The 23,520-nt window shown below is 39.3% G+C and overlaps 2 protein-coding genes across 8 annotated transcripts in view; one reads left to right on the top strand and one right to left on the bottom strand.

The window, feature by feature from the left end:
• Window positions 1–23,520, bottom strand: part of LOC135697177 (uncharacterized) — a 511,087-nt gene that overhangs the window by 29,116 nt on the left and 458,451 nt on the right. The gene's annotated exons all lie outside the window — the stretch shown is intronic.
• LOC135697154 (nuclear factor of activated T-cells 5-like) overlaps window positions 1–23,520 on the top strand; it is a 225,044-nt gene that overhangs the window by 160,341 nt on the left and 41,183 nt on the right. For all 7 annotated transcript variants that reach the window (XM_065216757.1, XM_065216756.1, XM_065216755.1 and 4 more), the window contains 2 exons: window positions 16,399–16,622; window positions 16,685–17,090. In XM_065216757.1, coding sequence (XP_065072829.1) covers window positions 16,399–16,622; window positions 16,685–17,090 — 630 coding nt within the window. The remainder of the gene's footprint in view (window positions 1–16,398; window positions 16,623–16,684; window positions 17,091–23,520) is intronic.

Here is a 23,520-nt window from a genome sequence, read left to right as displayed (position 1 = left end):
TGCTTGGACGGCATTTTGACAACTGAAGAGTGAATTCCAAAATCAAAATAGGAGCAACATTCTACACACACACACCTTCAAAATGAGGGGTGTTCAGGTTTTTTAAATGCAAAATTGAAAGAAATACGTCAAGTTGATATTGACCAAATTTTGACCGTATCACCCTTTATAAACCAGATTTAGGGGAAAGTGTGGCAGTTTGGCCACATTAAGAAAATTCAGTGGAAAATTCGAATGGTGTTTAAACAAATGGATAGTTTCAAGCCCTATTTCGGTACAAATGAATATTAAAAGTAAACTGTTGAATCTTATGCAAGAAGATTTAAAAAATGGTCGTTTTGTAACCGAAATTAAACCGTTAGGGTAAAATAAGCACCCTGTCGGGGTGGTATAAGCGAACAACGGGTAAGAATATTATGTTCTCTTGAGGTTTTATGAAGTGTCAACAATCATAAAAAGGTTCAACAGAAACAATTATTTTCTGTAGAATACATTAAATTTCAGAAGTACTGTCTATGAGTTTTTACCAAAGCAGCTAATGCAGAATAATGCAAAATTGAAGAATTTAAGATGAAATATCAGTGGTGCTCATATTTCACCGAATGGACTTAAGGAATAATTTGTTAAGAAATTTTTTAATGTTTATTAAATTCTAGAAAAACATCACCTTATATAATAAACCAATGACCATTTATAAAGCTGCTGAAGAAATATCAACGATAAGTTATAAGAAACTACTGGTAAATCTTATTTTCTGATTCATAAATCTTATAACAGTTTTGACATTGTGAGCTAGTCTAACATTTTTCGAATATTTGCTCTAGAGAAAAGTATTTGAATGGTTAAGCCTGCAACAGATTTGTTGTAAAATATGTTCAATAAGTTGATTTTTCAGCGGGTGGCCATATTGCCCCAATTTCCCCTAATTGGTTACTGATCATGAATATTGATATCAACACTTCTATTATCAAATTCGCAAATAAGAGGAGTCGCAAACATATTTAATTAATTCTGTATAAATGTGTGTTAACATAAAAGCAGGTTAGAAAAATAAATTTAAATGAAAAACGATTGTGGCCAGTAGCGTAAAACGAGGGGAAGTTGATTTATTTTTACCGGTAAATCTGCATATTTTTCCAACCATATGTTTGGCATACAATCAAATACTTCTTAAACCTGTACTAGGAATTGCTTTTCTGATGTATGAATTTATTTTTAAAATTGTTTGTTTGGTTTATTTTTTTTAAACTGAAATTAGATTAAAAATGTAAAATTATCAATTCTGAGTTGAAGTGGATCATGCAGATTTTTATGCAATACAATATTCAGAAGTAAGCAGATTTACTTCATTTGTGTTTGCTGAAGAAGAATTTGGTGTTAAAATGTCATCAAAAGTTATGATTTACGAAAAAAAACTGCATATTTTATTGCGAAAATAGCAGATACGCCCAAATGTAGGCAATTTTCATAACTTTTCACATACAATCGAAAACGTTCATGTTTACAAAATCTAATTTCCGATTCGGATTTAACGACCAAAAATTAACTAAGATAAGTAATTTCACCGAACATAGTATCAGAATAAATGCTGATTCCGATGGGATGTTTAGGAACAATTTAGAGTAGTAGAATGCATCGTTTACTAGGGGAAACGTTTCAAAAGTATTATTTTAAACTAGGGGAAATGTTGGCTTCGGCAATACCTTAACCTATTCTCGTCAGGGGGTAAACAAAGTCCTAGAGCACTAAAATTTGGCCAATAGATGCTCTCAAACACAATGTATCCACATACCAAAATTGAGCTCTCAAGGACGTTGTTTACTCCCTACCTAATGATATACTAAACAAATTCTATTATAACAATATCATGAAAAAGAATTGTTGAAAAACGAAAAATGAAGCGGTGTGTTGATCAACTTTACCTCAATGATCAATTTCACCCCGTTTTACGGTAGCTATTTTTATTTCATGTGTGCTAGAATTTGATATCAAATCATAGGAGCTCCACAATAAAGATATAGACCAGGGTCCCCAAAGGTTTGTTAAGGCGGCCCTGAATGGCTTCAACCGTCGATTTCTCTCGAATAAAAGCTCACACATGCAACATAACGATATCATCACGTAGGGTAAATGTCGGCTTCGGCACCCATTGACTGTTTTCGACAACGAAAAATTTAAACGTCAATTTCACTTTATTTTCTCATTAAAACACTTAGCTGAATCTATGCACACGATTCCTTAGCCTTTCAGCTTTAATCTGGTTTCAGTTTTACGACTGAGCAATCTCGTTATGACACATTTTTCTTCAAATGAAATATGTGCCCAAAAAAATGTGGCCGATTCAAATGGAAAGGCTGCCGAAGAAAAAGAGACTGCCGACAATAGTCACACTCACCTGAGAAGCTTGGAGCGTTGTAAAAACGTTGTCAAACAGTTTTGGACAATTCTGTCGATTGGAATGGATAGAGAAGCAAGCAGCAAATACATGTAGACAAAGAAACACGCCATATGTGTGCGTACCGTGAAGGAAATGCTATTAGAAAGAGAATATGTAAATTCCCCTAGATGAGTTTTTCATCGACACCAGCGCTGGTATCGTTAATTTGCGGGAGTGAGCTTTTATTTGCGATAAATCGTTGGTCGAAGTAATTATTTACAAAAGCAGTTTCGTCCTAATGAAATGTGGGCATCGATTTAATTAAAATTTATTTGTTTTCGTACACTAGTTTGGATCAAGGTTCATGCTGATAATTTGCTCGGTTGCGCAATTAAAATTGAAATTAGTGGTGAATTAATTCGTGTCCTTCTCAAAATCTGTCAAGGTAAGGTCCCGAGTTTTCGAACGGTTTTTTTTTTCGATCCAACATGCCAGCATGTGAGGCTCAGAAGTAACTAAAATAATGATTATTTTAAATTTCACTAGTAATATTCATGAATGTAAATATATGTGAGATGTAAATCCGTGGAAATCGCGAAAGCCACGTTGTCGCAACAAACCCTGTCACCGAATAATCGGTACCCATTTGTGGTGCAAAAACACCTGTGCCTATAGTAGGCTACTTTCGATTCAACCAAATTTAATTTCTTCCGAGTGATTCGAGGTAATGGAGCAAAATACCAAATTGCTTCTGCTCTACTGTGGGCAAGTGATCAGCCGTGCAACAGGTTTTCGATTTTCGATGGTATTGGTATGTTGTGCCAATATTCGACAATCCGGGTTTTCTCACTCTCTCGCTCTCTCGCTCTCAGTATTTTTACTCTCTTGTGGTGTTTATTTTTAGTTGCTTCTCTGTTGTTATTCTTCTCATTCTGGTTTTGCGAGTCTCTGCCCTGAGGTTGTTTGACCTGCTTTGATGGACCAATGACAAGCGGCACGTGTTACAGGGTGTGGGAAAAAGTTAGCTACCTTAATTTATTTGTATTTTTACATAAAAGCGGGCTAAGCTACTTTTTAATTGAAATACATTGCCATTTTTGACACATCTAAATTTCAATTCTAGATGCTCAAAAAATCTCACACTAGCGAATCAATCTACGAAAAATCGTCTTTCATTGCTCGCATCTACTTGCATCTTCCCATAGCAATACAAGTCGCTTCCCTCGCGTCCGTCCTCAAAGGGGTCTGCTACACATTCTCGGAATAATCAGACTGACAGTGGTCATGATCAATAAACTCCATTTCAGAAAACGTTAAACGAAACAGTTAATTTGTATCGCCACACCCTGTAGTATGATCTACCAATGATTCGATGTTTTGCCTTATAAACCGGCCACCTTCGCTCTCCTCGAACATGTTATTGTGCCGAATACGAATGGTTAGGCAACAAGAGGCAAGAACCATAAAAAAATACTCGAACATTGTTTACATTGCTACTGCTGACGTCAATCCGTAGATTATCTATGCGTCAATGCGTCAAGCCGGCAGTCGCCGAATGAACATCAAACTGTGTGTCCGTGAGACTCGCGAGAGAAGATTTTGGGATATCTTGCAGAATTTTGTTTTGTTTATAGATGGCAGCCCGAACAAAACGTTTTATCCATTCAACGTCGAATTGCGATTGCAGAGTACTCTTATGAATAAATCATTCGTTAGAAACATGTTTTATGATGTTCCAAATATGCAGACGAGAATTCGGTAATGACAAATTGTAGGTTAATGGGAGTTTGCCACATAGTTTTACGATATAAATTATTGCTCGGGATTCACTATTGTTCAAGCAAACGTGATTATTTGGCAGGAATTTCCAAGGGAATTCCCCGCTCAAGTGGTTCAGAACAAATGGAATTTGAAGCCAGAAATCGTGGAATTCGTTGACAAAAAATGAAACAACAGAACTGGGTAGAGGAGGTAGGTACACGAGAGGTATAATTTGCAAGGTTTCGGTTTCCCGTTTTTGTTTTGGTTGTGGTTTGCCCCACCGGTACCGAATCTAAAAACAAAACAAGAATTAACTGTGTTCAATGACGGCGCTCGAATTTACTCGATCTTGTTCGGTCTACGATGGGTGGGATTTATTTGTCAACAATAAGTTGTCTGGCAACCTATTTCTGAGCTGATTGAAATATACCTTTGTTTTGATCTGATTGAAATATACATTTGGAAGTAGAGACGATTCTGTCTTCTTCGTTTCTAAAACTGACTTTTGCCAAACGTTAGAACATCGGCTGCTAAGCAGAACTAAAGGATGTATTCGTGGAAAATGGAACTCACATAATCAGCTGTAACTTTTCAACTAGTATACCAAATTATGTCATATGAGCTTTCACTTGAGTTTAGAACAAGAAAACAAAATGGTGTCTTACAAATTTTGTACAGTGACAAAAAACTGCATTTTGCTTACTTTTACTTATTTTTTCCACTCCTTGTTCCATTTATTCACGGATTATGAATCTTTAAAGTGTGACAGAAAAAAGTGCTTTTGTTTGGCGTAAAAGGATTGAGTTTTTATTTGTTTAGAAAGGTTTTGATATTTTCAGTCAAAATGAGCGAAAGTTTTTAACTGAAATTTCCGACTAACTGCACAATATTTTGAATTCTAGACTAACATTTGAAAAGGGCGTAAGTCCAAAATGACCATATCGAGAAAATTGCTTCCGAATTTTGATGACCTAAAAATTAATCCTATTTGACGACTTTCCATTTTCTGGATGATTTTATACGCTTGACATCTAGTTAATAGTGTAATCTATCATCATGCATCACTAAAAACTAAAAAAAAAAGTTTTCTTTGTCGTGAAATTTAAAATAAAACATCATACGCCCTGATAGTTTCTTACATGTTGGCTAAGTCCTAAGTCCTTGGCTAAGGTCCCTATTAACCGTACTATAGGAATATTGACTGTAACCTGTCTGATATATAGTAATATGACAACCAGTTATCGTATTTTTGAAGTTTCTTTGAATTTTAAATTTTAAAACATCATATCGACATATCGAGTTCTAGAATCAAAATAACACTACATACATCATCGACCAAAAGAGGCATAGACTTGTGGAAATATCAACATAAGGATAGTACTACTCATACTCTATGCGTAGCCTATGCGTTTAGAAATGTTTCCATGCGAATGAGTAAAAGTGATTCACTTTCTGAGTAATATTCGTTTTCAGTGTACGCTAAATGGGCTTCCCTATTCGGAATATTGAGCAGTTCCAGACCAGTAATTAGAACGACCGTTCATATATGCACTTCCAGACAATCCAGACTATCCATCACAGGCTACGGCGTATTTATTTTTCCAACGGAACGACAATCTTCGTGTCTAAAAAAACATCGAAAACGTCGAAAAATCGGGCGTTGGTTCGGACCGTTCTTCTCGAGAGGATTGTGCTAGGTGCAGAATTCAGTCTACCAAGACGCGAGGAGTGGGTATGACAGGTGGGACATGCCCTACGCACAAAAATACCTGGGAGGAACAGTCAAAGTTTTGTCCCACCCACGATTTTAAAGAGAACGCAGGTTATTATTCCTCCAATGATAAAATCTGACCCTTCTTACTAATAGAAATTTCGTCTAAAGTGCTCATACGATGAAAAAAGTTAGATGAATTCTCATGGGGTTTAAGGTAACGCATGATTGATTTTGTCCCTGCTAGAAACTGGGGCCGGGGGTTCCCGGAATATGACCGGATGGGGCCAGTATAGTCCTGTGCTGTGAATATTACTACCATTTAACTGGCTTTTGAATGCTCATGTCATTTGATGTGTCACATGATGGGTTTAACTTTTTTAATGTTTTATTAAGTTCAGGCTGCATTTAGTTACATAGCATTTATAATTCAGAAACATACATCTCAGAAACCAGTTCACGATTTCAAAAATATTCTAAAAGTTATATGTGACAATAGTACCTTGTCCCACTACCACCTTTGAAGGTGGACGCGCCTCTGCATAATACCATAGTTGCGAAAAGGTTTCAAATTGCCGTGATACCGTAATCCGGGGGCAAATTGATCACATATTAATGTGAATATAGAAAAAAATGCCTAAATTAAACGAAATTTGCAATTGGTATTTAAATCAGTAGCTATGGGATCTCTATCGTTCTCTCTTTTAGCATATTGAGTGATTTGTTTATATTGAAGGACAATTTTTGAATTTATCGATATGAGGTGAAGTTGATCAATCCTTGAGAGGCAGTCTTTCGAGTAATTTTCTAGTAACTGTTCTTATCAAATGTGTGTTCCCTGAATCCGAATCAGATGCAAAAAAAAACCTTGTGCGAAGTGTATTTTCAGCAAAAACTACAAAACAGATTTTTTAAACGCACAGTTGCGCCTAAAAGTAGGCAAGTGGTTTAAAAAGTTAATGGCATCAATTCCATGCAACTCTTTGATCGTTTGTTTCAATGTTAAATCTACTTTTTTGTTGTGGAAAGCTCGTCAAAGCGATAATTGGAGTCTCATGATGAAATGCTATAAAGATGTATCTTGAAATCTATCAGTATCACCGAAAAATTTTTACACGACAACTAGAACCGCAACCCATAATGGTTAATTTCACCCCGGTGACCATTTTGGTCCTGGATTACGGTAATGATTTGTTTCTCGTTCGTTCTCTTTCGGATCAGACTAGAAGCCACGGGAAAGCATTATCAAGATTTTGAGAAGCTCTTAGACCTGAAAGTGCAAGAGAGAAAATTGGACTTGAAGCGGAGTTAAAGTTCGCCCTGAAGTTTGACAATTTATTGCGACAAGAACACACTCGACGTACCTGTTTCAATCCCTGAGGTGAGATGTCTGCTGATGGTGTGTGAATTCAAATGCAAATGGCAAATATAAAGAGCCTTCCTTAGCTCAGGTCTAAGATTATTTCGAGTTGGAAAATTTATCGACTTCTTCCCTGGGCATAAAGTATGATTTTACTTGCCACGCAATAAATACTAATGCAAAAATGGTACAGGCATCGAAAGTTCTCAATTAATAACTGTGAAAGTGCATCTAGGACACTATGTTGAGAGCACGCAATAAGCTTCTATGCTATAAGCAATAAGCTTCAAATGCGAAGACGATGAAGAAGGAGAAGAATTCTAAAGATGAGTCTGGAGTCTTTTGAAAAAGGCATATGGCTACTCCAACGAAGATTTGTCAAGTGAATAACAGATGGAAATTTTCTATCGCATATAACTTAACATAAAGTTAAGATGTATAAGGAACATAGGCTTAGCCTTTTCGACAGAACACAAATCAAGCGTAACTATTCAAATCGACGTATCTGATTTGGTAAACAATCATTTCAATCTACGATTTTTGGCAAATGCTAGCTCACTCACAGATACTAACAACACCAGCTAGTAGGGGAAAGATTTCCCTACCAGATGATTGTGTTTGTTTGCGTGGGTGAGTTAGCAGTTAAGACAAATCGTCGATTGAAGTGATTGTTTACAAAAGCAGATACGTCGATTTAAATCGTTACGCTTGAAATATGCAAAGGACTGATCAAGAAGTGAGTCTAACTGCTCACTCACAGGAAAGGAATTTGTTCTGTTCCGCCGACAAAGGTTTTTTTTTTTAATAATACTATGGTAGGTAGATGCCATCGCATGCAGATGCTTAGAAAGCTTTTACATGCCGGTCCTAAAAGGATGTCCATGTCTAAAGATGCAAATCTTGAGGGACGGAAGATGCTAGTTTTACATTTACCTCCACTTATTCCCCCGTATTCTGCGAGTAACGCGACTCCCTGTCACCAGTGAGGTGACAATTGTCACCTCGTGTGGGGTGACTCTACGTGCAATTCAAATGGAGAGTCACCTCACACAACGTGACAATTATTGTCATCTCACTGGTGAGAGAGAGTCACGTGACTCGCAGAATAGGGAGAGTATTTTGTATCCATGACAAATATGTATTTCGACTACAATGATAAAGATTGCACATTCTACCGTAGAACCCCGTTAGTTTGAATAGCTAAAATGGCAATTAAACGGTGCTCACTTCGAACTTGTTTAACTAGTACCCCTACACTGGAGCGTAACGCCATTGGGCACCTATGTAGAGGTACCTGCTAAACAAATGCTAAATGAGCACCGTTCGATTGCTATTTTATACCACAGACAGACATACAAATTAGTACCGATGTACTCCTTCAGTCTAGTTCCTCAAAAAGTACAATTTGTGGTACTAGCTTAAAGCAGTACAACGGTAGTACAACAGTGTATGTATGTACAAGGTATTAGCTATTCGAACTAATGGGGTTCTACGGTAGTCGAAAATACCTTTTTGTTACGAATAGTAAGTGGAATTAAATGGAAAATTGACACCTTTGTTTTGCTCTTGTGTGTATTCCACTAGAATCCCTATTCATAGCATTCGTCATTCGACAGCCATTACTCGTATTCATCGGACGTGTTCTCTTTCTGCTCTGCTTAACTTGGTGAAATATTGTAGCGAAAATGAGTGTAGTTCGTAAAAACACACTTGTTGTTGACTTCAGTGTCCTTCCAGTTCGTCCCAATGCGGGAAAAGTCTGGATCTGGAAGCGATCTGGAAGTTCTGAAGAGCCGGGGAAATTCTCTAGAATCACAAGAACAAGATCCATAAGAACACAGATGTACGCTCGTTTTCGAAGCGCAAATGAAAAAAAACATCGCATGTTTCAGTTTGGACACACACTTTCCCATTCGAATGGTTTGTGTGCGAACTGTTTAAACAGAAAACATCGATTCCTATACACGGTCGTTGAATCTAACTCATATTTGTGTTCCGTGTACTCAAATTTGATAAAACGTAAGTCACTCATAGGCTGAGTAAATTTTTACTCAAATAACACTTGGTAATCGTCGGAGAAAACAAATTTGGGATGTCACTGAAATGCCCTTGGCTTAGGAGACGACTCCCTTGGATGGACACGGATCTTCGGTTAGTGGACTGTATTTCGGATGATCGGTTCGATCGAATAACACGTTGCTACACTTATGAAACTACTTTACTAGCTGCTACTTTGCTGATGTGCACTCTTCGGCGGTCACAGAACGACTGATCACTGATTACGTTGAAACGCTTTTCGCTTATACACGTTAGCGGCAGGTAGCATTGCGCGTTGCTGTTCGTAAGGGTTTTGCCGTTTCAGTAAGATTGGGCGTTGCTGTTGTGATGGACGGAACAAATAGCATGACCTGAAATTAGTACACAGACCTACTGTAGACCTACCTACCTACAGCTGTTGCAAAAAAATCAAAAGAAGTACTACAAATATTTACTGATCATATCAGGATAATCAGGAATTATTCTTAAGACCTTCAGATCGTCATCGTATTATGGTTAAAGAAATATTCATTACTTAGGATGACCGAGAATTTTTCTGAACACCTTTATCTGATCAAAAATTCAAAGTCCTGCCTATCAGTCCCATGTAGATTTTCTTCAGTTTCAAGATAGCAACGATATCCAATATCAATTGGTATCTATTTTCATACTGCGTGATACAACTACGGACTTTGATCATGAAAAAAGTGAAAACAACATCAAGTCAGTTTGAAGCAAAGTAATCGCTCATCAGTCCCATCCTGAAATTCGATCATCCAAAGGTCAAGTTACAGTTCTGCTTTTTGGATCGCCATATTTTTGCTCATATAACAATTCATACAAGATTCATCTAGGAAAAAATGTGATTTATGAATCGATTCAGTACTTTCCGAACTGATTTCCAACTTTTCTTAAGTGGTTCAGAGAACGTACTCCGAAATTGTATGAAGTGATTTCAAAGTTCTCTAACGTAATTCAGTAAATTCTGAAGTAAAGGGTGATACGGTCAAAATTTGGTCAATATCAACTTGACGTATTTCTTTCAATTTTGCATTTAAAAAACCTGAACACCCCTCATTTTGAAGGTGTGTGTGTGTAGAATGTTGCTCCTATTTTGATTTTGGAATTCACTCTTCAGTTGTCAAAATGCCGTCCAAGCAAGAAGAGCAGCGTATGAAAATTTTGCTCGCGCATCGCGAAAATCCGAGCTACTCGCACGCAAAGTTGGCAAAATCGCTAAAAGTTGCCAAATCAACCGTTACAAATGTAATTAAAGGGTTTGGGGAACGTTTGTCGACAGCCAGGAAGTCTGGATCGGGGGGAAATCGAAAACCGGAAGCCGCTGAGACGACAAAGAGAGTTGCCGGTAGTTTCAAGCGAAACCCTAACCTCTCTCTCCGAGATGCCGCAAATAAGCTGGGTGTATCGTCTACAACCGTGCATCGAGCCAAAAAACGAGCCGGACTATCGACTTACAAGAAGGTAGTGACTCCAAATCGCGATGATAAACAAAATACGACGGCCAAAGCGCGATCCCGGAGGCTGTACACGACGATGCTGACGAAGTTTGACTGCGTGGTAATGGACGACGAAACCTACGTCAAAGCCGACTACAAGCAGCTTCCGGGACAGGATTTTTATACGGCAAAAGGAAGGGGAAAGGTAGCAGATGTTTTCAAGCACATGAAACTGTCAAAGTTCGCAAAGAAATATCTGGTTTGGCAAGCCATCTGTACCTGTGGCTTGAAAAGCAGCATTTTCATAGCTTCCGGGACTGTCAACCAAGAAATTTACGTGAAAGAGTGTTTGAATAAACGTCTGCTGCCTTTCCTGAAGAAACACGGTTGTTCCGTACTGTTTTGGCCGGATTTGGCATCTTGCCATTACGGTAAAAAGGCCATGGAGTGGTACGCCGCCAACAACGTGCAGGTGGTTCCCAAGGACAAGAACCTTCTCAACACGCCAGAGCTCCGCCCAATTGAGAAATACTGGGCTATTGTCATGCGGAACCTAAAGAAGACCAAAAAAACTGCTAAGGGCGAACAGCAGTTCAAGGCAAACTGGCTTTCTGCGGCGAAGAAGGTGGACAAGGTGGCTGTACAAAATCTGATGGCAGGGGTCAAGCGTAAGGCCCGGCAATTCGGATTTGGAAAAGCGGAAGCCCAACTGAATATTTTTCCTGAATTTTATACTAATTGAACTTGAAAAAGAAATTTAATTTGATTTTTTTAAATAAACGATTTCACCGATTTACACGCGTTTTCCCTTGACCAAATTTTGACCGTATCACCCTTTAATTCTCAACTTTTTCTAAGATGTTCAGTACTTTTCGTAAGTTGGTCAGTACTGTCTAAAGTGATTCAAAACAATTCTGAAGTGATGCAGGACTTTTCAAGATGATTGAAATCATTCCTGTAGTGATTCAGTACTTTCCGAAGTGACCACACACTTTCCTGAAGTGATTCAGTACTTTCTGAAATGATTCAATACTTTTCAATGTGGTTCCGAACTTTCCTGAGCTGATTCAGAACTTGAAGAAATGATTACATGTTTTTTCTGGAATTATGCAGTACTTTCCAAAGTCATTCCGAACTTTTATGAACTGATCAGTACTTCCGAACGTACTCCAAAATTGTATGAAGTGATTCCAAACTTTTCTGAAGTAGTTAAGTAAATTCTAAAGAACTTCCGGACTTTTCGAAATTCGTTCAGTACTTTCCGAAGTAATTCAAACCAATTCTGGAGTTATGTAGGACTTTTTAAAACAATTGAAATCATTTCTGAACTGATTCAGTACTTTCCGAAGTGATCCCAAACATTCCTGAACTGATTCAGTACTTTCTGATATGACTCAGTACTTTCCGAAGTGATTCCGAAAATTTTGGAAGTGATTCAGAAGTTGCAGAAATGATTATACACTTTTCTGGAATGATGCAGTACTTTCCAAAGTGATTCCGAACCTTTATGTACTGATCAGTACTTTCCGAACGCAATCCGAATTTTTTATGGAGCTATTCCAAACTTTTTTAAAGTGATCCAATAAACTCTGAAAAAAATCTTAACTTTTCCTAAGTTGTTCAGTACGTTCGGAAGTGATTCAAAACAATTCTGAAGTGATGCAGGACTTTTCAAAATGATTGAAATAGTATCTACTAAGTACTACGCTGCCGCTATTCGCATAACAGTCCTATGTAGATAGGAAATCCATAGGACATGGGACTGTTATGCGAATAGCGGCAGTACGTACTAAATCACTCCAGAAATGATTTCCATCATTTTGAAAAGTATTTCATCACTTCAGAATTGTTTTGAATCCCTTCGGTAAGTATTGACAAAATTTGGAAAAGTTGTGAATTACTTCAGAATGTACTGAATCTCTTTATTTATTATGATTTTTCAAATATTCACATGGGAATTGCACTTCGTAACTTCAACTGCCATTTTCTCAATGCCTACTTTTTTAATATGGGACTGATATGGGATTGTAGGCAGTATAGGTAGATATCAGGATTATCCGGAATTATTATGAAGAAAAACAACTGATCAAAACATCTAATAAAGTCCTACAGATATTGTCTGATCAAACTGGGACTTGTTCTAAAGACCTTCAACTGATCAACGTGTTCATGAAAATCCCATTTAATCTTAACGCAAGTAACATTTATTGCGGTTTTATAGCATTCTACAAGTCTAAATCATGGTCTACAGAACCCTCATAAAACCAAAATTGTTACTTGGGAAGAAAATATAAATTTATCTCTATATGAAGATTTTAGACAGCTAATTTTGTGTAGTTGAAATGATTGGGATTAGCGGCGCTGGTGGTGTAATGGTAAGCGTGATTACCTCTCACCCCAGCAGGCCTGGGTTCAATCCCAGTCGGCGCCGCCGGGATGTTCCGAGGCATAACATCTCTGATCACGCCTTCCTTCGGATGGGAAGTAAAGCCGTTGGTCCCCGGTTCATGAGTTGATGGGTCGATAGGTAGGGTCCAGGTGTGGGAGCTGCCTTCCTGGCGTCGGTAGCATTGGTGCTCAGCACGGAAAACAAGATCGACAGAAAACAAATCCAAGGGAAAAAAATGATTGGGATTGAAATTGCACAGTGTCCCTTTTCAGACAGTTCCAGAGTGTTGAAAATTGTTGCAAGGAAATCCAAAAGTTCGAATTTTCACTTTTCAAAATTCGGCCTTATGAACCATTCGGCCCAAACACTTTCGGCCTAATCATCCATTTGGCCTAATGTATGTACGTATTTTATATCAAGGATACCACCATTAGACAGTAGACTGTCCACCTCGTATGTCTTGATCAAGTACGATTCCTGGTTGTTTTCAATTTACCATTGTATGAAGGGCCAAAAACGGAGGGAAGACCCGTACGCAGAAAAACTAACGCGTGATCCACGGGAGCAAGAAGAATGTCCTTCCAATGATAACAATGTTCCAACCCGATACAGAACAAGCCATCATGCAAGGAGATGTCCCAATGAGTGGGGAGAAGAGCCCACCTTCAGTTCACGAAATGTTAACAACAGGGAGGTGGCAATTCCACTCTCCCCATCCAAATCGCTTCAATCCTCAACCTACCCAATGAACTTGTATGGTAATATGAAAATATGTAGAATATAAGAATGAAATACTACCCATGATTTTCTGCTCAGTAAGCAAAAACGATCCCTCCAGGGTAATCGAGCATCTCAAAACCATAACACTTCACGACAAAATATGATTGAGCTTCCGCTTGGTGTAATGAACAACATTGATACGCGATAATTCATAGTTTCTGCGGTTGACGGTAAATACCATGACGAAAACAGCGAACTTGGAACTTACCATTTGTCTAGGATTTAACACCTTTGCTTGGTACCTCCACTGGATCTTCATGTCCACCATCTGTCACTGTCTGCAAAAATATCTAATACCAATTACCTTTGTTGTGATACGCCCTTCAACGAAAACTTCTTGCACTGCCATGGTCATCTGGTCTAAAGTCGCTGGTCCACCGATCACTCGGAATGAGCGGTCCGTACATCATTGAGTCAATGTAGAGATTAGTATGAGATGGTTGTAGGGGACATGACGGCTTCGGCATGACCGACTATTTTCGGCAACCCAAATTGAAACACTATTTTAACTGGATTTTCTTACGAAAACACTTCGCTGAATGCATGCAAACGATTCTTTATGCTTTCAGCTTCAATTTGACTATATTTTTACCACTGAAAAAAAGCAATCTAGCAGGGTTTTCTTGAAATGAAACACACGCTCTACAAATTGTAGCTGATTTCGAGTTGCCGATAATAGAACAGCAAATTTACATGCAGTTCAAATGGAACGGTTGCCGAAGAAAAACTGGTTGCCGACAATACTCGCTCTCACTAGAGAAGATTGGAGCTTTGTAAAAGCGTTTCAAAACAGTTTTTGGCAATTCTTTCGACTGAAATTGTTAGAGCAGCTGGCAGCAAAAGATTGTAAACAAACCAATACTGCATATGTGTGCGTTCCATAGAGAAAAAGGCTATATAAAGAAGGTCGCTGCTTAGGTTGCCGAGAATACGTAAATTCCCCTATATGCAAAGTGCGAAAAGAGAATGAAAGAAATACGAAAGGTATTACTTTAAAGAAGTGACAGCTTTATCGGATTCCCCAACTAACCATACTCAAGCAAAGTAAGTATATACAAGCTATATTGCGGCTGTATGGTTACTTGGGTACTCATATGGCCGTCAGAATGGTCCATCGGATGCGAAGTGAAATATTTCTGAAAGGGATGCGTTATATGTCTCAATGTTTGGATTTTATTTAACGTTATCTCAATATTATAACACAGACAAACAGAAATAACACATTGAACATTTCTCATATTAAACACTACCGCCATCTGTCGTATACATTCAACTGATGGTACTACCAACTAAAAACATTTAAATTGACCGTTAAAAGCGATTTCGATGAACATTTTAAGAATGCTATGTCTGCTTGTCTGTGATCATACCTTCACTATCGCAACTTCGGGTAATCTGCGAAAGTACTTGCATTTTTCTCAGGCACTTTTGATCTAACTGCAATCACTCTCTCTTACTCGAAATGCCCCACGACCAAATTGGCACAACGATGCCCTATTCGCTCTCTGACCAAAGCGCAGGGTAATAATCAATTTGACCTAATGACCCTAAACCCTAAAGATGAGAATACCTAAATACTGTCTTCTTTGAAAACTTTGATAACGAAGGGAATATTGCCATTTAAGATTTCTTATAAATGAGTAATTCTCGTTGAAACCAGGCCGCCATTGACATACAATATTTAAATATATTCGCATGATTGGTCGAAACTGATGAAAAACTGAGATAACCACTTTCCTTAGTTCTAATTAAAGGACCCCCCGTTTGCCAATGGGTCTTACAGTTTTCAAAAAAGTGGAATTTCTAGCAATTCCTGATAAATCTGTCATGGTTAATCTTTGAAATTTCATATGGAACCCTCCTGCAAACAACACGCTGTTATGAAGTTTTTTTGGCGGCCATTTGCGGCCGCGATATTGGATTTGTGGAAAATACGTTTTTCTGATAAAATCCAATATGGCGACCAAATTGAAGATGGCCGCCAAAAAATTTCCGTTCCGAATGAAAGCTCTGTCCTTCCTCTTCATAATAACATGTTGTTTGTAGGAGGGTTCCATATGAAATTTGAAAGATAAATATAATATGTTAAATATTGCTAGAAATTCCACTATTTTGAAAACTGTAAGGACCCTTGGCGAGCGAGGGGTCCATTAATTTGAACTAAGGAAAGTGACAATCTCATGTTTTCCATCAGTTTCGACCAATCAAGCGGAAATATTTATATATTTAAAGACCAAGTGTCAATGGCTGCCTGGTTTCAACGAGAATTACTCAAATACCGAAGTAAACATTCCTTTCTTCGATCTTTTTCGAAATCCGGGCTGTGGACCAATATCTAGGAAGTGTGTGACATTCAAGAAATCGATGACAAAGCTGCTACGAACCGACTCAAGCACATCATTCCGGGAAGCTTGCTGTTGGCAACTCGTTTGTCGTTTCCCATTAGTGAAAACATTTCCCCAAATCTTAAAGCTTGTATTCTGGGTGCTAAGAACTTCCGTTTTTTTCTAACTTATCCCGTTGCAGCTCAACCGCCTGGCGTGCCGGAAATCTGCAAGAAATCTCTAGTCTCCAGTCCGGCCGAGGGTGGTCTCGAAATGTTTATAGTCGGCAAAAACTTCCTAAAAGATACCAAGGTGGTGTTTCAGCGGCGCAAGGCTCCGCTCGGGGCCAGCTCCTCCAGCAAAACCTCGATCAATGTCATGCCGTGGGAGCAGACGGTCATTCCGGACAAGGAATACCTCCAACAGGTAAGTATCACCCAAAGGCGTTCCGAACGAGTGGCTAATCATTATCCCGCGTTCCGTTACAGACTCACCTGATTTGCACGGTCCCGCCATACGTTAGTCAGGATATTCTGGAACCCATAGTAGTACAAATATTCATCGTTTCCGCGGGCAAGAAGAGCGAAACGCATAACTTTACCTACACCCCAAAAGGGCACCATACGGCGCTGACGGCAGCCACAACGTTGGGCTCTCCCGGTGCGGGGAGTTCCTTTTTTGGATCGCTATTGTCCGCCAGTGTCGGAAATCCCGTCGATGATGTATCTGCCAGTGTCGGTGTCGGAGGGGGGCTACTGGGTGGCAGTAGTGCCGGTAGTAGTGGTAGTACCCTCCTAGGAGCACTCGGATCAGGAACCAGCGGCGGTGGTAATACTGGCGCTGCAACAAGCTTCAATGCCCTAAATTCTAGCTTTAGTAGCCAGCCGAGCGAAGGTAAGAGACTCGAATTTCTACTCTTTCTCGCGCGATGTCCCACGCATCGTGAGAAACAATGAGCCAATAGTATACGGACGTATGTTTGTGAATGTGATTCCATATACCCACCACGTGGCGTAGCACTTTCGTTGCTTGCTGACGAGTGTATTGAAGATTTACAACGCAATTCTTAATCACGGCCCTTTTAACATAGCCGCGCGTTTATGCCACAAACATATATCTCGAAATCGCATAGCTACATACCTACTAGGTACTAGTAATAATATTATGAATCATCATCGAGAACGAATTCCCCCAGTTATAACCGTATACAATGCTCAGAATAACAAGAGACAATTGTCTGCCATTTTTACATTGCTGTCCCCATATTCATTCGTATTCGATATTTAAAAAAAAAAACAGTTACATTGATACGTCGACGTCGGAGAAACGGACAGCAAAAAGGAAATAACTTATCCCACTTGAGCATATTCGATCAATGCAGTCTGGGATAATCCGTGTGTGTACGTGTGCATGTTTCTGTGTGTGTGTGTGTGCAAACGTTTTTACTACAGAGGGCGTGATAAGATTGGGCTCTTTGCGTGACCTTAGATTCTGTTTTCTAAATTTGATTGTATGATACAGTCCGTTGCCCTTGGTATCTCTAAGCTCTAAGGAAACCTGCTCTCGTTTCAGTAGTTTGTTTATGTGAGTGTGTCTATGCGCGTTGTTTGTTGAGCTTGAGTTATCGGTTTACTTCGGGAACACCCTTAACTGATTGTGAGGGCCGATGGTAAACATAACCACTGGCAGTAGCCACAGAAGTCAATCAACGGGTTTGTTTGAATATTATTTATCGATTTTGCTTGAAAGAGTATGTAAATTTTAAGCTTCATTGAGTTTTGTTTTAGCAATGAATGCAGCGTGTATAATTATTTAGGAAACACTTCAAAAAGCAATTGGCAACTATGATGGTCCGAAGCGGCAATTTAGCAGGAAAGAAATGTTTACACTGTTATTTATTCGTTGGTGGCGGTGAGAAAAACCATTCCGAAAATCATGTATTTTTTTTTAAATTTCATGTTATATTTATTTTTTAGTCCTCTATAAATAAAATTATTAAGATGCCTGCATTGATCGACAAAGTTGTAGAAAATGTAAAGTAACTTTGCTGAAGGCGCCATGTGTCTAGCTCTTGATTTAAGTAATTAGTAATTTTTTAGTTTTCAATTAGGGCACTTATAACTTTTTTTTTACACTGAAAAGTTATGGGTAATTCTTACCTAAAAATATGCAGTCTTCAAATACATACAGAACCCGTTAGATTTTGGCAACACATCTTTCGTCAAATTTTAATAATTACAAACCTGATTATCCGGTCATATCCAAAGCTTCACAATCTTCCTGACTATCTAAGGAATATAGAGTTGGAGTTGTAGGGAACTGCGGAGTACAAGCAAATTAAAGACATTGAAATCGTGTTGCCAAAATCTATCGGATACTGTACTATGTATCTTGGAGGCGAACCAGCCCAAGGCTGAAAGCCTCCTTAATAAAGCTAAATAATAATAATAATACTATGTATCTCAACTTTTCAACATAAATGTTTTGGTATCTGAGATTGACGTCCGTGATAGGGATTTGCTATCGGCAATGCCTGTCTCCACTCGATGGTCATGGCAAGCTAGCAAGTTTGACAAATTTTCAGTAGTTAACTAGTAATAAACAATTCTAATTGTAATTTTCAATAATTTGTTTACACCAAATATGGAGATAACTAGTCAGTTGGCTAAAAATCTCCTTAATCTGATTCAAATGATACGTTTATCTTACACGTGACGCTGCTATGATGAAATGGTACCCCTTACTCTCGACGAAAACGTAGTCCTCCGTCTGAGCCAATTTGCCAAAGACCACAATCTTCTATCTAATGCAGATGTTAATTTAAAGCAACCAGTGTTGGCAAAATCAGAAATCAATTGATATTTTTCCGCTCTCATGGGCAACAAATATCATGCTTGATATTGATTTTACAAGCTCCTTTGATATTGCGAGACTATTCACAACATGCAAACATCAAGCTGAGAGTTGACTCAACACAAAAATGATTCCATTGCACATTGTTTTCTTAGAAACAGAAAGCATAGTTTGCTATCTCTTTTTAATCTTCACCGATGGCAGACGCGAAGGGACTGCTGCAAGCCGTTATGCAAGTTTCGGTTGCATTCGGGTTTAAAGCAAAAATCATTAAACTCAATCTCACCACAGTTTGGTGAGATTTGCAGTGGTTGAGTTTTATTAGCTTGATATTCCGAGCTGCGATATCACAGCTTGCAAAATCAACCGCAGTTGTTTGCTTGTTGATTTTTGTCTACGAAAATCAAGCGTGATCTTGGGCGTTGGTGAGATTTATTTTTTTGATATTTTCCCAACACTGAAGCAAACAATACATAGCTAAATGGTACTCTTGAGCCGCTCAACTTTCACTGTCCTCCATTTAATAGGCCTTGACCATCTGAACATCTTTGCTGGAATCCTTCCATTTGGTGGCAATTTCGACATTGGAACGAGTCATTCAAGTCGACTTTCGATAGCGTCTAAAGGTATGTCGAGTGTCCTCCATAACCTCGCGCAATCGGCTCGTCTCTCTGTCTCTCTCGATAGTCACAGCGAGCGAGCACGTGATTGGTTGATTGCAACTTAAAACTTTGATAATTTTTCAATAGTTAACCTATCTTATTTATACCATTTTTTGAAACTTTTCGCTTCAGCACGACGATCTGAGAGGGTGAAAATCTACCTCTAGCTCCTGCTTGCAGCCAAGTGGTACTCGATTATGACAACTGGGTTTGGGGAAAATGTTTAGTTCATGAAAATAGTGATAAAATTATCATTTTTACATTTTTCAAAAGTATCTTCATGGAAAATTGAAAAAGTAGTTATTTCAACAGATTCGTAGGGTTATTTCCTATCGATTGGCGTATTTGGATTTAAATTTCATCTATAAATGACAAAGTTACAAGAGTTCAAAACCTAACACTATTTCGCCACACATTGTTGTGATTTGCACCCCAGTATAGTCCACTAAGACGTTGTTCTTTTATGTTTAAGGGCGCCCAAATTGAAAACCGAAGAGTCACTCTAACACGGTCAAATGAAGAGCTAGGCAAATTATGTCTTCAGCCAACTTTGTTGAAATCATATTCTCTGCACTTCGTCAATCAAATTTGGAGTTTTCAAGTTCACCCCAGAAAGCAAGCAACCATTGCGCATCATCCTCCCTGGCCTACCAATGTTCGAGTTATTCGAGCTAAAGGGTGAGTTAGAGACCAATGGTCTACAGCCATCAGACGTGAACACATTTTCACAAAAGAAGATAGGACCAGAAGAAAGTGTATCAAAGCTCTGTTTAATGTGATAGTGAAATGGAGATTCTTCTACAGACGAGTTACGGATGCTGTACAATGTCACCGTTGCCAAAGACTTGGACATGCGATGTGGAACTGCTTTGTCACCCCGCTGTGTGTGAACACATAACATCCAGCTGCAACCTCCCTGCGAAAGCCAACCTTAAGGACGCACAAAACTCACGAAGCCAAATCCGCTAGAACCAAATTTCTAGGATGCCCTAGCCGCAAGGACTGTATCTAAAAATTGGAAGCCAATCGCCGCTGGAGGTTTTACCGCAATGGCAATGGATTTGTTCATGCATCTGGAAGGCGGTCGCACGAAGCAACATCAATTTCTGGCCCTATTGGAGCTAAGAATCAAGTACGTTTAAAATGTCTAGTTCAACCACACTAACTTTGGTAAACTGGAATGGTAGATCCATGCACAACAAACGTTCCGAGATTTTCGACTTATTACAGCAACGCAACATATATACGTAGCAGTCGTGACAGAAGCTTGGCTGCACCCGAACAGCTCATTTCTGCATCCATTCGCTTCGACCGCTGTTCAAGAAGAAAGTCTGATAGAGGAGGAGGAGTGCTTCTAGCTGTGCGTAAAGGTGTTCAGTCAACTCAACATTCCTACTAAGGTTATTGAAGCTGCAGGTGTCACATTACAGCTGCTTACTTTCCTGGAGGTAGGCGGTGTCAATGGTCAGAATTGTGCAATCGAACCGATCCTTTCTTCGTCGTCGGCGACTTCAACGCTAGGCATCGCTTCTGGAACTGCTCAACGGGCAACAAAGCAGGCAATATACTGTATCAGGAAGCGGCTCGTTTTGGATTATACATCCATTACCCAGATACTCAAATATTCCATCTATTTTGTCGTGGAAGTTCAAATTGTTCAACATGACGAAATCTGTGGCCGGTTATGGATCATCTGTCGGTTACTTTCGAAGTCAGTCTAACGGGATCTCCTGAACTACACTACATACTAACACTGTCCAATGCCAAACTGTTTAACGTTCCAAAGAATGATGAGGATGATGTAAGGCCTTGGGCATTGGCATAACCTTGAGGATTGCTTAACTGCAACCACGCTCCAGGGCTTGTCTGTATCTTTACATTTTAAAAGATGCACTCTAGTGATGCCAGTTGTGTTGTAGTGGACCAAAAGTTTGTTGGAATTTAACTAATAGCCAAAATTAAAAAATTGTGTAGTTGAATTGTTTTTCTAAATGGGCGCAAAAATAAAAAAAAAACATAAAATATTGATTTGAGACATCACTTTGAATTTGGCTTGCTCGAGTGGCGATTTTCTTTTCTTTAGATCAAGGCGATGAAGTTTTGAAGAAAACACAATCTGCACGCTGGATCAACATATAGCCATGCTAGACGGATAGAACATCATTTTATTTTCATAAAAACAGAACCATCCTAACAGATTATCAGGAAAGCCCTTTGGGATATGGAATCTCGGAGGTGAAGAAAATTGGAAGACCATGATCCACACACGTTCTTGAACAATGATCACGAAGAGCGTCCACAAGAGAGTAGGCTCCACAAGGCTCATCTACTACGGGCACATCCTTAGGAGCGATCCAGGCGGAATTTTGAAAACGGCACTCAAGTACAGAATACCAGATACCCAAGCAAATTGGAAGACCGGCATACACCTGGACAACCTGTATTCGACAGGACGTGGAGAGGAGCAAAATTTTCATTGAAGTATGGCACAAGAAAGAAGCAAGAGGTGGAGTCGGAATTTGAGACGAGCAACGACTCTGACTGGGATAGTGAAGCCGAAGACCTAGCACTTAGACTTCTCCGGATTCAGCGATGAGGACCCCATCATGAGAGGAACCGATTCTGGCGAACAAGTCGGTCCGAGGCAACGACAATAACAAACCACAAAACACCCCCAGTCAACCGATGAGTTTGTAACACAAGTAAGCCCAGAATTACATAGGTAAGTTGACACAATCGTTATATTATCATGCTACCCCAATAGGTCGCTATTCAAATGTGTTAGCATTTATTTTTAATTTTGGCTAGTTCATCTCCAAATGTTTTAGCAGTGCCTTTTTAACCACCATTGGGTGTCTCTTCTGGCGTTCGAGTAACGGATCTATTGGCCAGAGCAGGCGCAGACAACTGAGCCCCTAAACGGCTGCAATCTGCGGTCTACCAAAAAATAAGAAGTGAGAATGTAAGGGGAGTTGATACCGCTCTCGCCTACTTCAAGGATGTACTTATGGAAGCTGAATCCATTGCCGTTCCTGTGCGGGGTGCACTCCTAAGAAGTTGCTCGTATTCCGAACGAACCTCAGCATTTGATTCAACTTCGAAGTAGGCGTCGTCTGCTTGCCGAAAACTTTGTAACATCGTACAATAACCAAATGGCTACGGCTGAAGCTGTGAAGACATCCATCGAGCAATTCAACCAGTCAACGCCACCTGCAGACTACACATGGCTGGTTCTCCCTAAGCAAATTGACAGGATCATCCGTAAACTGAAAGTAGAAAAAGCGCCAGCACACGACAGCATTAGAAACGTCTTCCCCGTAACGGCAAAGTGTTTCTTGCTAAGATATTTTCTGCCTGCATCGAACTTTGCTATGTCCCTTCTGACTGAAAAAACGCAATAGTCGTTGCCAGCCCATCAAACTATAGACAATTTAGCCTGCATCCAACAATTGGCAAACTGTTCGAGCGCGTTATCTTAACTCGTATCGAAAGACACTTGGAAACAACTCGTATCGTCCCGCATGAACAGTTTGGATTCCATTCCGTTTGGTGGAAATGGTAACGCAGTGCTGTGAGCAAGGAAAATCTTCAGGCCTGATACTTCTTGACGATTTATAATTTCTTGAAGGCTTGAACTGTGTTCAAGTCTTGGTGAATGGGTGCACAAGGAGGATGGAGTTCCTGAAGGCTCTGTATTGAGTGCAACTCTGTACAACATCTTCTCTGCTGACCTCATCAGAGTGAACGGTGTTCACTACTACTTTTTCGCGGATGACTTCTTCTCCTTACTCGCATTTCAAGCTTATTGC

This window comes from Ochlerotatus camptorhynchus, unplaced genomic scaffold, assembly GCF_037179485.1.
Source record: "Ochlerotatus camptorhynchus isolate MF236.1 unplaced genomic scaffold, CSIRO-AGI_Acam_v1.1 ptg000067l, whole genome shotgun sequence".
Lineage (NCBI taxonomy): Eukaryota > Metazoa > Arthropoda > Insecta > Diptera > Culicidae > Ochlerotatus > Ochlerotatus camptorhynchus.
Note: the sequence above shows the minus strand (reverse complement) of the source record. Positions and strands in the feature narration are given on the sequence as shown.